Here is a 14,399-nt window from a genome sequence, read left to right as displayed (position 1 = left end):
TTGTTGTATGGAGACGGAATTTTATTTTATTTTTGTTTTATTTATTATTATTACTATTTATTATTTATTTTTTTTTAGGGAAAGAATTGAAAGAATGGGAAAAAATACATACCTGGAATGGAGATATTTACTTTTGGGCGGGGGAGGGAGTGAGTGTGGGTGTGCGTGGGTGGGTGTAGGGGTGTAGGTGGAGGTGGAGGTGTTTGAGAGAGAAAGCATTTAATGAATAGAAATGTAAACAATGGAAGATGTTAATTTAATATATATATTTTATATACAATAATAGTTTAATTAGTACTTGATTTTTGAATAAAATTTTCAATAATCTGATTTTTGATAATGAAATGTTAAATCCATGTTTTTTGTGTAATTTTCCAATTAATTAAAAAACTGTGTGGGCCTCCTGTCAAATTTTAATTGAGTCGGGGCGACAAATACAAAAAATGGGCCCACCAATTAAATCCACTAAAAACCCGTAAATCAAATGGCAACAGAACTAAGAATTCCAGAGAAGTGGATGCCAAGAAACGAACCTCCGATCAACAAATAAATCACTCAAAACAAACACATATCACACAACACACACCCCCCACAGGTTGTTTGATTGAGAATTATGGAAGGTGCAGAAGAAGTTGGAGTTGTGGGCGCAGAGATTGATACAAGTGCACCCTTCCGATCTGTTAAAGAGGCCGTCGTCTTGTTCGGCGATCGGGTTTTAGCCGGTGAGCTCTATGCCAACAAACTCAAACAGGTCTCTCTCTCTCTCACATACACATGGTTCATGGTTGCTTAATTCGCACTTTCTAGTGCAGCATTTTTCATGCAAAATTCATTCACATTTGTTCTTTGTCATGTTATTTCTTATTTTTCTTAATGCTTGTGCCACTCATTCAACAATTATTATGTATATATGATTATTAAAATGGTGAAAAGGTTAAATTTTAAGATAGCTCGGCATGATGAAAATTGTGAATAAGATGAGGCCTTTCATGAAAGTTCATTTAATGAAGTATTTATGAGAATCTTCGTGAAAACAAAATCTTTGTAGAAACAAAAGTTCGCTTAAAAGAGAATACTGTTGGTTGGAGTTTAGAATGAGCTCGGGTGGTCCTTTATGCCTTTCGTTTTCGTTTGTAAGATTTTTCAGGTAAAATATTTAAAATATGTACGTCTACATGCAATAAAAGAGTGTTGAGTATGTTAGATCAATCTCCCAACTAGAAAGATCGGGATATTAGTGTCCTCTTAAAAAGGAATATCTAACTTCTAGGGTCAAATTCGTTCACGAAGAGAGAACTATTGACAGGCCCATTAATTGTAAGGTTTTAAATGATATAACATGTGACATTCTTTATCATCTTAAATTTTTAAATTAAGTGGTTTATATCAAAGCAAGCAAACTTTTAAATTAAGGTTTCAACTGTCACCATATATGTACATGTTTTAGGTTTTGATGGAAAATACAAAGTCCACTACACGTGTGAAAAATAAAATTTAAATGATATATGTAACTATCGGTATCGAATTAATTTTCCAGATAGAGTTGGTCCAATAATATATTCAATATATTAATGGCCATATGTACGTACCAAGATCTTTGAGAAGAGAATCAATCACTTTGCTTTCTAAGTAGAGATGCTAGCCCCAAACTTGACTTCAGCTGCACTCCACAAATCTTATAAAATATTTTTGACACAATAGTTAGATATGATTAGACTCTTTTTAATGGTATTGAGTTCGACGTGACAATATCCCATTGATGTTTAAATGGAAAAAACCCGACAACTATTCTCCATTTATTTGGAAATGAATATCGAAAGTTGGGAATCTTAACATGTTGCTCTTTCTTAATCATGCTCAATTTTATTTATTTTTATTTATTTTATTTTTTATTTGGTATCAAACATGCTCCTAAAGTGATGTCGACTGCCAAAATGCAGATGCAGGATAAAGCAAGTGAATATGGCCACATCCCTTTGAGGCTTGGAACTGTGACTGCTGAGTTAGAGGAGACAAAGCAAAGCCTTCAAAAGGCACGGGAAGAAAGCATGCAAATGGCAAGCTGCCTCTCTACTTTACAAGAGGAACTCGATAGGACTAAAATGGAGCTTCAACAACTAATGCAACACAAAAAATACTTGCTCGATTTAGAGATTAATGAAGACCTCAAATTTGTCAAAGACCCTACAAAATTACAAGTAAAAAAGGAAACTAGTGATGAAAAAATTAAGTTTCAGAAAAAGAAATTTGTGAGATTTGCAAATCCTCCATCCGTTTCTCAAATTTTAGTACCGGAACCAAGTGATGATGCTGTGCTCCAAAGGCACCCTTCTCTAAAGAAGAAGAAGAAGAAGAAGAAGAAGAAGCAATTGATCCCACTTATTGGAAGGATTCTTTCAATAATTAAGGGTAATTCTGAATAAGAACTCGTTGAAGTTTGGAGCCTTCTATCAAGTTAAAAGACTAAAATTTTTCAATTTAATTCCAAAGGCACATAGATAGAGGCCTACTTTAATAAGAGAAAATGAGTATCATGAATTAAAGCTCATCCTTCTGTTTTTTCTTTTATTCAGTTCTATGAAAGTCAGTTGTGATTCATTAACTTTTTCTTCTATTTAGAAATGGATTGAAGTTACACGTATAGTTTGTTCAAGAATATTTAAGAGCAATCTTGTATGCGACTATACTAACTTGCTCCCATCCCAGGACTGAGTCACATATAAAATTAGAATAAACTCTATACACATTCATATGCTAAGAGAAATTCTCTATTTTTAAAGAGTGATTTTATCATTTGGAATATATCTATGAATTTAGAGAGTTAAAATTTTGAAATACTTTAACAAATTCTTTATATTTAAAACCTAATTTTATTACTGCAAAAATATATTTATTATTTTTCTTTACAATTTATTTTAATTAGCTTTTCTCTAGATTATTTTATTATTTTTTTACTTTGAAAATTGAAACACTTTGAATGCATTTTAATTATAGAGAGTGATTTTCACTCTCCGAATTTGAAGACCCATACCTACCCTCTAAATTAAATGTTAATTTAAAGAGTCTTTGCATACAATTTTAAAGTTCGTCTCTTTAAAATAGAGAGCATCTCATGTTTAAAGAGTTTCATGAAAATGCTCTTAACAGTCAGCAAATATTAATTCAAGAACGAATATGATGAAATTCTCATTTGATTGCCTATGATCTTTGAACCCAAGTCTAGAATGCAAAGAGAGTTGTGGTAGGTTAATACTGAGCACAAAGCTAAAAGCTTCGTCAAATGACTAAGTCATATAACATGATCCTAACTCTTAGATGAAAAAGGATTCGTGTATGAAAGAAGGGAAGGGTTTAGTTTTTATTTTTATTTATTTTTTATTTATTTTTTTATTTTAAATTGAGTGCTTTCTCAACTCAGAAACATAGTAAGATAAATATTAAAATTTTAGGTTTTATCTTAAAAAATCAGCTTTATTAAGATGAATAGCCTAATAATTTATAAGTTGGTCTATGTTTTCATTTTTATTAAAGCATGCAAATGGCAAGCAGCCTCTCTACTTTACAAGAGGAACTCGATAGGACTAAAATGGAGCTTCAACAACTAATGCAACACAAAAAATACTTGCTCGATTTAGAGATTAATGAAGACCTCAAATTTGTCAAAGACCCTACAAAATTACAAGTAAAAAAGGAAACTAGTGATGAAAAAATTAAGTTTCAGAAAAAGAAATTTGTGAGATTTGCAAATCCTCCATCCGTTTCTCAAATTTTAGTACCGGAACCAAGTGATGATGCTGTGCTCCAAAGGCACCCTTCTCTAAAGAAGAAGAAGAAGAAGAAGAAGCAATTGATCCCACTTATTGGAAGGATTCTTTCAATAATTAAGGGTAATTCTGAATAAGAACTCGTTGAAGTTTGGAGCCTTCTATCAAGTTAAAAGACTAAAATTTTTCAATTTAATTCCAAAGGCACATAGATAGAGGCCTACTTTAATAAGAGAAAATGAGTATCATGAATTAAAGCTCATCCTTCTGTTTTTTCTTTTATTCAGTTCTATGAAAGTCAGTTGTGATTCATTAACTTTTTCTTCTATTTAGAAATGGATTGAAGTTACACGTATAGTTTGTTCAAGAATATTTAAGAGCAATCTTGTATGCGACTATACTAACTTGCTCCCATCCCAGGACTGAGTCACATATAAAATTAGAATAAACTCTATACACATTCATATGCTAAGAGAAATTCTCTATTTTTAAAGAGTGATTTTATCATTTGGAATATATCTATGAATTTAGAGAGTTAAAATTTTGAAATACTTTAACAAATTCTTTATATTTAAAACCTAATTTTATTACTGCAAAAATATATTTATTATTTTTCTTTACAATTTATTTTAATTAGCTTTTCTCTAGATTATTTTATTATTTTTTTACTTTGAAAATTGAAACACTTTGAATGCATTTTAATTATAGAGAGTGATTTTCACTCTCCGAATTTGAAGACCCATACCTACCCTCTAAATTAAATGTTAATTTAAAGAGTCTTTGCATACAATTTTAAAGTTCGTCTCTTTAAAATAGAGAGCATCTCATGTTTAAAGAGTTTCATGAAAATGCTCTTAACAGTCAGCAAATATTAATTCAAGAACGAATATGATGAAATTCTCATTTGATTGCCTATAATCTTTGAACCCAAGTCTAGAATGCAAAGAGAGTTGTGGTAGGTTAATACTGAGCACAAAGCTAAAAGCTTCGTCAAATGACTAAGTCATATAACATGATCCTAACTCTTAGATGAAAAAGGATTCGTGTATGAAAGAAGGGAAGGGTTTAGTTTTTATTTTTATTTATTTTTTATTTATTTTTTTATTTTAAATTGAGTGCTTTCTCAACTCAGAAACATAGTAAGATAAATATTAAAATTTTAGGTTTTATCTTAAAAAATCAGCTTTATTAAGATGAATAGCCTAATAATTTATAAGTTGGTCTATGTTTTCATTTTTATTCGATGTGAGATTATATTCTTTAACATACCGTGCAAGATGGTGGCTTTTTAGCAAACTAATTTTGAAATTCGTATGCTCATTTTTTGTAGTTGTTCATTAGAGATTACTAGACTCTAATGCCATATAAAGATTTGGAGTTTTATCTTAAAATATCAACCTTGTTAAGAAGAGTAGCCTAATCCTTTATAAATTGGTCTATGACGTGGGACCAACGACGAGCTAGGATAAGAGAAGGAGGAGTTACAGAGAGAACTAGTATCTGATTCCTTAGCATGTCCCGTAAGATGATGTCTCGTTTAGTAAACTAATTTTGAAATTCATATGCTTATTTTTTTTAGTTTTAATTGGATATAGTTGTTTGTTAGAGCTTAATAGGCTCCGATGCCATATTAAGATTTAGAGTTACATTTTAAATTGTAACCTTGTTAAAAGGAATGTTTCAAAATTGATTTATATTTTCATCTTTATTCGATGTGGGATTGTATCCCTTAATAATAAACTATAAATTATCAATTTGTTCATCTCCAAGCAATGAAAGTGCTTATCATTACATTGCCCAAATTGATATATACTTAAAAAAATCACAGTATAACATCAGATTTTCTTTCAATAAGTAGGACACTATCCTGCGATGACTTGTTGAAAAACTCAATACAATCAGCAATGGCCTCATTATAATGCTAATTCGACGAGTAATAACAGCTGCATGGAGTCTTTGGAGGTCGGGCCTGTCGCATGACCTCCGCATCGCCACCATTGGAACACCGCCTGATGCTCGAGAACTCTATGATCTTGTGAAAACGATCAAAGGTTTTCATGACAGAAAAACCCCACTGAGAATTCTGAATTATATGTTCTTCACATGCAGATGAGGCCTAAATTATTCTCTCTATCAAATATGTAAATTTTTCCAAAATATTCTCCGCGAAGTGTAATGCCATCATTTGTGCCGTATGGAGGATTAAAAAGAAAGGAATTTTTCGAAAATCCTGCATTTACTATTCAATGTGACAGAGACCTCAATGATCATATTCAGAAGAAAAAGATGGTGTCCCAGCCATGTGACCAAATCATTTATATAGGTTCCGTTTGTTCAAATCAAGTACATTTGTCCATTATTTTTAAGGTTCTCTCGATGTCTTCAAGTATAAGAAATGTCTCAAAAACCTATAGCATTATTCCAATACAAAACACCCCCACTAATACACACTCACCCCGGCGGCGGAAAGATGTTTAAATTATGGAAAAATTGCACGATTTAAGAGCCAAAAAACTGTAGAATTCGACTTTTCTTCTCAGATTGTTCTAGAAAAGACTTCGCTAGCATGTTCTACGTCGTATGGTCATAATTGAGAGGTGGTGAAGATTGTCGATTTTGAAGTATTGAATTAAGCCCATGAACTTTACTATATTATCATATTGATATAATTGAGACGCGTAACATATGAGGTGAAGATGGTCGAAGTATTCAGTTAATCCCAAGACCATCAGAGTGGGTTTGTTTTTCTATCCCCGCGTGGACACAGATTGCCTAGTGACTCAAGCCGTGGCGACGAGAAGATCATCATTACCTCGACCAACATGGCCCAAGTACAATTGAAACGTGCAATTTATGAGGTGGAGGCAAACCTCACATTTACGAGCGGCCGGTTTATAATAATAGGTTACTCTATCATACTTGTGGTTACGCTTTCTTTTATAAAGATTGTTTTAGAAGTCAAGATGTGAAGAGACGAGAACCATATGAATGTTCTGAGGATACTTAATACAGTACTAATAGTTTGTAAAAATTAAGGACTAAAAAAGTATATGTTTAATGATGAGAGTCCCGATTTGTCCATTGATTGAAAGAGGGACAGATCTGACCCGTGTAAAAAATTTCAGGATCTTGTTACATGTACATCAAACTTTATATAATGGTAACATAATACCACATGTTACTCTATCATTTATCAATTTAAAACATGATAAACTTTTTCATTCAATTCGTTCCATCCAATATTTTATCGTGTAAATGTATGGTTGAAAATAAGTATGAGAATTAAAGAATTTTGTTTTAAAAGGAAACAAACGGTGGTAATGATATATATATATATATATATATAGTTGATTGATCAAAATTGTCCAAATTTTGTTAAAATGGAACCAAAGACAACAAACAAGAAATGAAAGGCTCCAAAATATGCACCACGAAAAGACAATTCCAAGAAGGCTAAGAAGTTCAAAGAGAATTGTTACAACTGTAACAAGAACAAACTTGCAGAAACGATCACTTAACTTACGTGCGCTTTCACTCAAACGGTCACTGAGGTTTACAAACTTGCAGAAACAATCACTTAACTTTTGTGCGCTATCACTAACGGTTACTGAACGATCACCATTAGAATCGTTATGATTTTAATTCAAACTTAAAGGACCAAAACACGTGAACAAGGAACCTCGAGGACCTCAATAGCAAATTTCAAGCCTTAACACCCCCCCCCCCCCCCCCCCCCCCCCCCCAGACAAGGTGATGTTCTCCAACTATCAAGAATTGAATGGGGAACAACTATACATAGGAAATTCTGCAAGTTCCAAAGTTGAAGGACAAGGCAAAGTCACTTTGAAGATGACATCCAAGAAAGAACTCGTCCTCAACAATGTCCTACATGCGTCAAATATACGAAAGAATTTAGTGTCCGGATCTCTACTTAGCAAGAATGATTTTAAACTTGTATTTATATCCGATAAATTTGTGTTGTCTAAGAATGAGATGTATGTAGGGAAAGGATACATGTGTGATGGAATGTTCAAGTTGAACGTTCTTACAATTGTACCGAAGCAAGTCGTTATGAATAAAACTATAAATTTCGTTTACTTGCTTGAGCTTTCATGTTTGTAAGCTAGTCGATTAGGACATGTGAATTACAAATTGTTGCCAAACTAATGAATCAAAATTTAATTTCGACGCATAAAATCAATCCTAATCATAAATATGAAATATGTGTTGAAGCAAAATTGGCTAAAACATCGTTCCATTCAATACAAAGGAACACAGCCCCTCTTGAATTGATCCATAGCGATATATGCGATCTAAAATTTGTACAAACTCGAGGTGGCAAGTTTGTAAACTTTAGTGACCTTTAGTGAAAGCGCTCGTAAGTTAAGTGACCGTTTATGCAAATTTGTAACTTCAGCGATCGTTTTGTAAAGTAAGTTCAGTGACCGTTTGTGAAATTTCCATAGCGATATATGCGATCTAAAATTTGTACAAACTCGAGGTGGTAAGAAATACTTTGTGACATTTATTGATGATTGTACAAAATTTTGCTATGTCTTTCTTTTGAGAAGTAAAGACGAAGCCTTAGAAACATTCAAAACTTATAAGGCTGAAGTTGAAACACAACTTGAAAAATGAATAAAGAATATTCATAGTGATAGAGAAGGTGAATATGGGGCACCGTCTGAAGACTTTTGTTCTGAATATAGAATTGTTCATCAAACAACAGCACTTTACTCTCCTCAATCAAATGGTGTTGCAGAACGCAAAAATCGAACACTTAAGGAAACGATGAATGTCATTTTAATAAGTTCGGGTTTACCACAAAACAAGTGGGGGGAGGCTATTTTAACGGCAAATAGTCTTCTTAATAAAATACTTCTTAAGAAAATGGAAGAGACACCATATGAACTATAGAAAGGTCATCCTCCATCCTACCAATACTTGAAAGTGTGGGGGTGTTTGGCTAAGGTTAAGATACCTAAGCCTAAACAAGTGAAAATCGGTCCTAAAACGATAGATTGCATATTTATTGGATACGCCAATAATAGTAGTGCATATCAATTTCTTGTACACGAATTCGAAATACAAGATATACACGAAGGGGTCATAATTGAATCAAGCAATGCGACATTCTTTGAAAATATTTTTCCTTGCAAAGATAAGGAAAATACGAGTTCTAACAAGAGAACATATGAAACTACCAATGAAATTTCAAATGGGGAAGAACCAAGGCGTAGTAAAAGGGTTAGGACTTTCAAGACGTTTAGCCCAGATTTCTAACCTATATGGTAGAGGATGATCCAAAGACTTTCGATGAAGCAATGTCTACACCGAAGCACCGCATTGGAAAGAAACTATCAATAATGAGATAGATTCTATAATGCAAAATCATACATGGGAGTTGGTTGATTTACCTCCCGGTAACAAGTATTTAGAATGCAAATGGATATTCAAAAAGAAATTGAAATCTGACGGATCCATTGATAAATATAAGGCTAGATTGGTTGCAAAAGGATATAGGCAAAAAGGACTTGACTTCTTTGATACCTACTCACCCGTGACTAGAATCACGTCGATAAGGTTGTTAATTGCAATTGCGGCAATACACAATCTTGAGATTCATTAAATGGATGTAAAAACAATATTCCTAAACGGTGAGTTAGAAGAGGAGATTTACATGGACCAACCTAAAAGGTTCATTTCTCCTAACCAAAAACACAAAGTGTGTAAACTTGTTAAGTCCTTGTATGGATTAAAATAGGCTCCTAAACAATGGCACCAAAAGTTTGACAAAACAATATTGTCAAATGGATTCAAAATCAACGAATGTGACAAATGTGTATATATTAAACATACACCGAATGCCTATGTAATTGTATGTCTATATGTGGACGACATGTTAATAATGGGCAATAGTCGCAAAATGTTGCTTAACACCAAAAGATGCTAAAAAAACATTTCAATATGAAAGATATAGGTGTGACAAATGTAATCCTAGGGATTAAAATCTCTAGAACGTATGATGAAATTGTACTTCCACAATCTCACTACATAGAAAAAGTACTTAAGAAGTTTGACGTATTTGAGGAAAGTCCTGCGAGAACTCCTCTTGATTCGAGTATGCACTTAGTCAAGAATACGGGAGAAAGCATATCACAACTAAGGTATTCACAAATAATTGACAGTCTTATGTATATTACAAACTACACTCGACCAGATATTACTTTTGCGATGAATAAACTTAGTAGATTTACAAGCAATTCAAACCGTGATCATTAGAAGGCTTTGACGAGGATTCTAAGGTACTTGAAGTATACCTTAACCTATGGATTACACTTCACAAAATATCCTACGGTACTAGAAGGATATTGTGATGCGAATTGGATATCCGATATGAAGGATTCCAAGTCCACTAGTGGTTATATATTCATCATTGATGGAGCTGCTGTATTATGAAAATCAACAAAGCAAACGTGTATAGCTCGATTAACGATGAAATCGGAGTTTATTGCTTTGGACAAAACTGGAGAAGAAGCAAAATGGCTTCGAAATTTCTTAGAAGATGTTCCATGTTGGCCCAAGCTAATACCTGCAATAAGTATACATTGTGATAATCAATCAACAATTGGAAGGGCTCGAAGCAGCATGTATAATGGTAAGTCTAGACATATTCGTCGTAGACACAATACCATTAAGCAACTGATCTCAAATGACGTTATCTCCATAGATTATGTGAAATCAAATGAGAATATTGCGGATCCACTTACGAAAAGTTTGCCTAGAGATCAAGTGCGTTGCCTATTGAGAGAAATGGGATTAAAGCCTACTACGTAAGAGTTTTTGCAATGGTAACCCTACCTTGTTGACTGGAGATCCCAAAATCTTGGTTCAAATGGACAACTAAGATGTGAAAATTCCATGAAACACTTAGGAAATTAGAATTCCTGACTCATTCCTATGATACTAAAGTGCTTTTTGCAGAGTGGATAGAGACTAAGATTATCTTTTAATGATTCTTATATCTTGATTAAGTCAAGTGGAGTAGGGTAGAATACTCTTAATAGGTCAGCTATGTAAGTGTGAAGTGGGGCCACTTCGATAAGAATTGTTTAAGGTTTGAATTCTCTGAATACTTAAAAAACCAAGAAGGGTTTAAGATCAAAATGAACCAAGTCATGAGAACTAAGTACAGAATAGGGAAGATATCTATGTAAGTATTGTTGTCTTGATTTACACCAAAGGCTGAGTGGTTCAAGACCTATGGTTCACCAATTAGCCAAATAATTCCGATACTATTTCACTAAGGGAGGTTTAAAGCCAAAAGCCACCATCCCTGATGTAGTATTTTTTTGCACCCTCTCTACATTGCATCATATCATCACATTTCCATATGCGTACCCGAATTTCCATTCATGTAGGGAATTGTAGGAATTGGTTCAAATAATTAACCAAAAATTGGAAAATGAAAAGGTGTGTAAAAGTGGAAAATGAAAAGGTGTGTAAAAGTGGAAAATGAAAAGGTGTGACTACGTGTCAACTTCGACCAAACATTGGACTTGATCCAATGGTCAAATTATAAAAGTAAATAGATCAACTTATTCTACTCTTCGAGTAGATCGTCGTGGTATATTTGGAATCTCGAAACGAATTTCGGATGAATGAGAAATTGCAAACCAAAGTTGGAAGAAATGAAGTGTTGCAACTTTTCGAAATGATGTAAGTTTTGACCAAGTGTTGCAACTTTTCGAAATGATGCATGTTTTGGCCCACACTACTTCATTTTCACCCTTTCTACATCTATAAATAGGATCCTATGGATATGATTTTGGGTACACAAATTGCATTGAGCATTCATTCTCCTTTTACAATTCTCTCATTTCTAATTCCATCGCATTTTCATGCATTTCCTTTGTAGTGGGAAAATTCTGTCAAAAATTCGTCGGTTTCTTATGGTTTGAAGTGCTTCTACCACAAGTTGTGAATCCATTGAACCTTGGGAGACAAGTGTCATTCACCGTGAACACCGTAACAAGGCAATTTGTCTTAAGGTATTCTCTATTTCTACTCCTTTTTAATCCTTATTTTGCATAATCGTTATACCGAAACTCTGTCCAAATTTACATTCATATAAATTGTGTTTTGATCACGCTCTTGCGAGTTAAAACTGGTCAAACAAATATATCAAAAATCAACCCTTACATAGCCTTTTTTATAAATCGTCTCCAACATTGCAATAGTATGCGCAGGCTATTAATATATGAAGTAAAAAAGGACGGTTCAATATTTGTTTCCCTATTATATGTAATATATACGTGTCTTTTCTCGACTTATATATTGAAGCAAAAGTTGTAATCCTGCTTTGTTTCAATTTATAAATTAATGAGAGTACCAAATCGATTATTAACTGTCCATAAAAAAATAATCAAAAGTATGTCATCTTGGGAACGAAGGAATGATCCATGCAAGCTATGCAATTGAATAAAATCTCACTTTGATAGAATCAGTTGTTGGAAGGCATTGTGGTGGATACAGGAGGAGCCAATTTTGCAATTCTGAGCATGCCACTAAGTTCCATGGGAACAACGAGGATGAGAGATTGCAAAACATATGTTATCAATGGCTGATAACTCAATTCTGGTTGGACGCAACAGCAGCAACCACAACTTATGTTACTGGAGAGAGAATTTTTTCTCAAGATTTGTTAAAAGAGATGTTCATTTAAAGAATAAGCACGACACTACAAAGGGAATAGTGGACAAGTTTGTTAATATGATTGTGGTATCGGTGAAAATTATTTAGTGCTTGTTTGATAGCAATTTTTCATTCCAAAAAATCAATATTTCGATTGTTATTTCACTATTTCAGCCGTCATTTTTTACTTCTTCTTTCATAGGTGATACTCACTTTCCTCTCTCTAACGATCAAAAAGTCAGTTATCATAATCACTACCAAACAAACCCTTAATTTTAAAAAGTAAATTTAGAAGTGTGGTTAATTATGTAATTTTACTTAAGGTCATTTAAGTAAATAATAAAATTATGGTGTAATAAATAAATGGGTAATTATATTACCACCACAAATTTTACTAAGTACACCACAAATTTCTTATTTACTAAAATATCCATAAGTAAAATTACATAATTAGAAATTTAATATACTTTTTAATTAAATAAATTATTATTACACCACAAATGTAAAACCTAATTTTTTTTCTTCATTTTTTCTCAACAGTTCATTGTTCATAATTTTTCTGACGACTTTTGCCTTCACACTGACAAGATAATTTTTTCCTCAATGTAAATGAATTCATTTTTTCAATTTATTTGTCGAGTTTGAAAATTAAGGATCTTATTTTTTGTTGAGTCAAAAAGATTTATTATGATTTTAAAACAAGCATGTAAAATTATGAATTTATGTTTTAGCTTTCGTGGATTTTTGTGTATGAGATCCATCAGTTTCCTTGGATTTTTGTATATGCATGTATATGAATTCATCTCTATCTATAACACACCAAAACCATAAAAAATTGAAAAAAAAAGTGAGAGGATGATGGGAAGTCAAATATAAGTAGTCTGAATTTACTTTAAAGAATCTAACATAATGTTACAAATAAAATCTCGTTAAAAGCAATTAAAAATGCTATTGTGGTGCAAAATTTTTGTGACGAAAAGATAATATTTTCTACCTATAATGCACCGGATGCAAAATCTCTGTGACGAAAAGATACTGCAAATTCTTGTTTTAGAATTAGTGAAAATGTTTAAAGGATGAAAAAAATGAGAAATAATATTGGGATGATAAGTACACCACATTTTTTTCCATTTTTAGTTTTTATTAGATTATGAATGTAATTGTAAATTTGTTGTGGTGTATTTATTGAAAATATATTTTAATTGTGGTATGATTATAATGTGGTATAGGAAATAAATTTTGGGGTGATAATATAATTACCCTAAATAAATTTTGTAACGTTACCCTCATGAAATTGTGGGAAATACATTCAAACAGCTTAAATAAAAGGAACGTTTTTGAAAATAGACTAAGAAATGAGAACATTTGAAAAATAGTTTTCAAACAACTATATTTCCAAAAATACCCCTCATAGAAAAATTGCAACCAAAGCCACTACAATGCGTAAAAACCTCCAAATAGGTCCTCAAGGAAATATAAACCAAAAATCTTTAATTAATTTAAATTCAAATATTATAGGAAATTTTATTGATCTAAGAAATGCGACAGAAAATGAATTAGAATATTTAGAAAAAGAACTGAAAGGATTCTTTACAGAATATTTAGATCCAAAATTAAAAAATAAAAACGTTTCTATAGATAATAATACAATCAAAACAGAAAATGATATATACAAACTAATTCTTAATCTAAGAAGAAGAATTAAATAAAATCATCAAAGAAAAAGTATTAATAAAAAATAGTGAATTTTATAAATTTTATTGTGACATTTTAGATACTTATAAAGATTTTAATTGGCTTAGAAATATTAACCCCTCCGCTGCACACACTGGTGAAATGGTATCAGAGCTAGATTACAAACCAAAAATAATGATGAATATAGTAGATGAAGAAAATATAATTGAAGAATTTTTGAAAAAAGTTGAAAAACATAAAAAACTT

The 14,399-nt window shown here is 32.2% G+C and overlaps 2 protein-coding genes across 2 annotated transcripts; both read left to right on the top strand.

Moving 5' to 3' along the window:
• Positions 1-558: 558 nt before the first annotated feature.
• LOC111409619 (WEB family protein At1g75720-like) lies at positions 559-2,631 on the top strand. Its single transcript, XM_023039646.1, has 2 exons — positions 559-751; positions 1,941-2,631. The coding sequence occupies exons 1-2, from the start codon at positions 614-616 to the stop codon at positions 2,421-2,423; spliced, it is 621 nt and encodes a 206-aa protein (XP_022895414.1). The 5' UTR covers positions 559-613; the 3' UTR covers positions 2,424-2,631.
• A 901-nt stretch (positions 2,632-3,532) lies between these two features.
• LOC111409618 lies at positions 3,533-4,109 on the top strand. Its single transcript, XM_023039645.1, has one exon. The coding sequence runs from the start codon at positions 3,533-3,535 to the stop codon at positions 3,899-3,901; it is 369 nt and encodes a 122-aa protein (XP_022895413.1). The 3' UTR covers positions 3,902-4,109.
• The last annotated feature ends 10,290 nt before the right edge of the window (positions 4,110-14,399 follow it).

The sequence above is a fragment of the Olea europaea genome, chromosome 14 (genome assembly GCF_002742605.1).
Source record: "Olea europaea var. sylvestris chromosome 14, O_europaea_v1, whole genome shotgun sequence".
NCBI lineage: Eukaryota > Viridiplantae > Streptophyta > Magnoliopsida > Lamiales > Oleaceae > Olea > Olea europaea.
The sequence above is the reverse complement of the archived record's forward strand: the minus strand, read 5'-3'. Positions and strand labels throughout refer to the sequence as shown.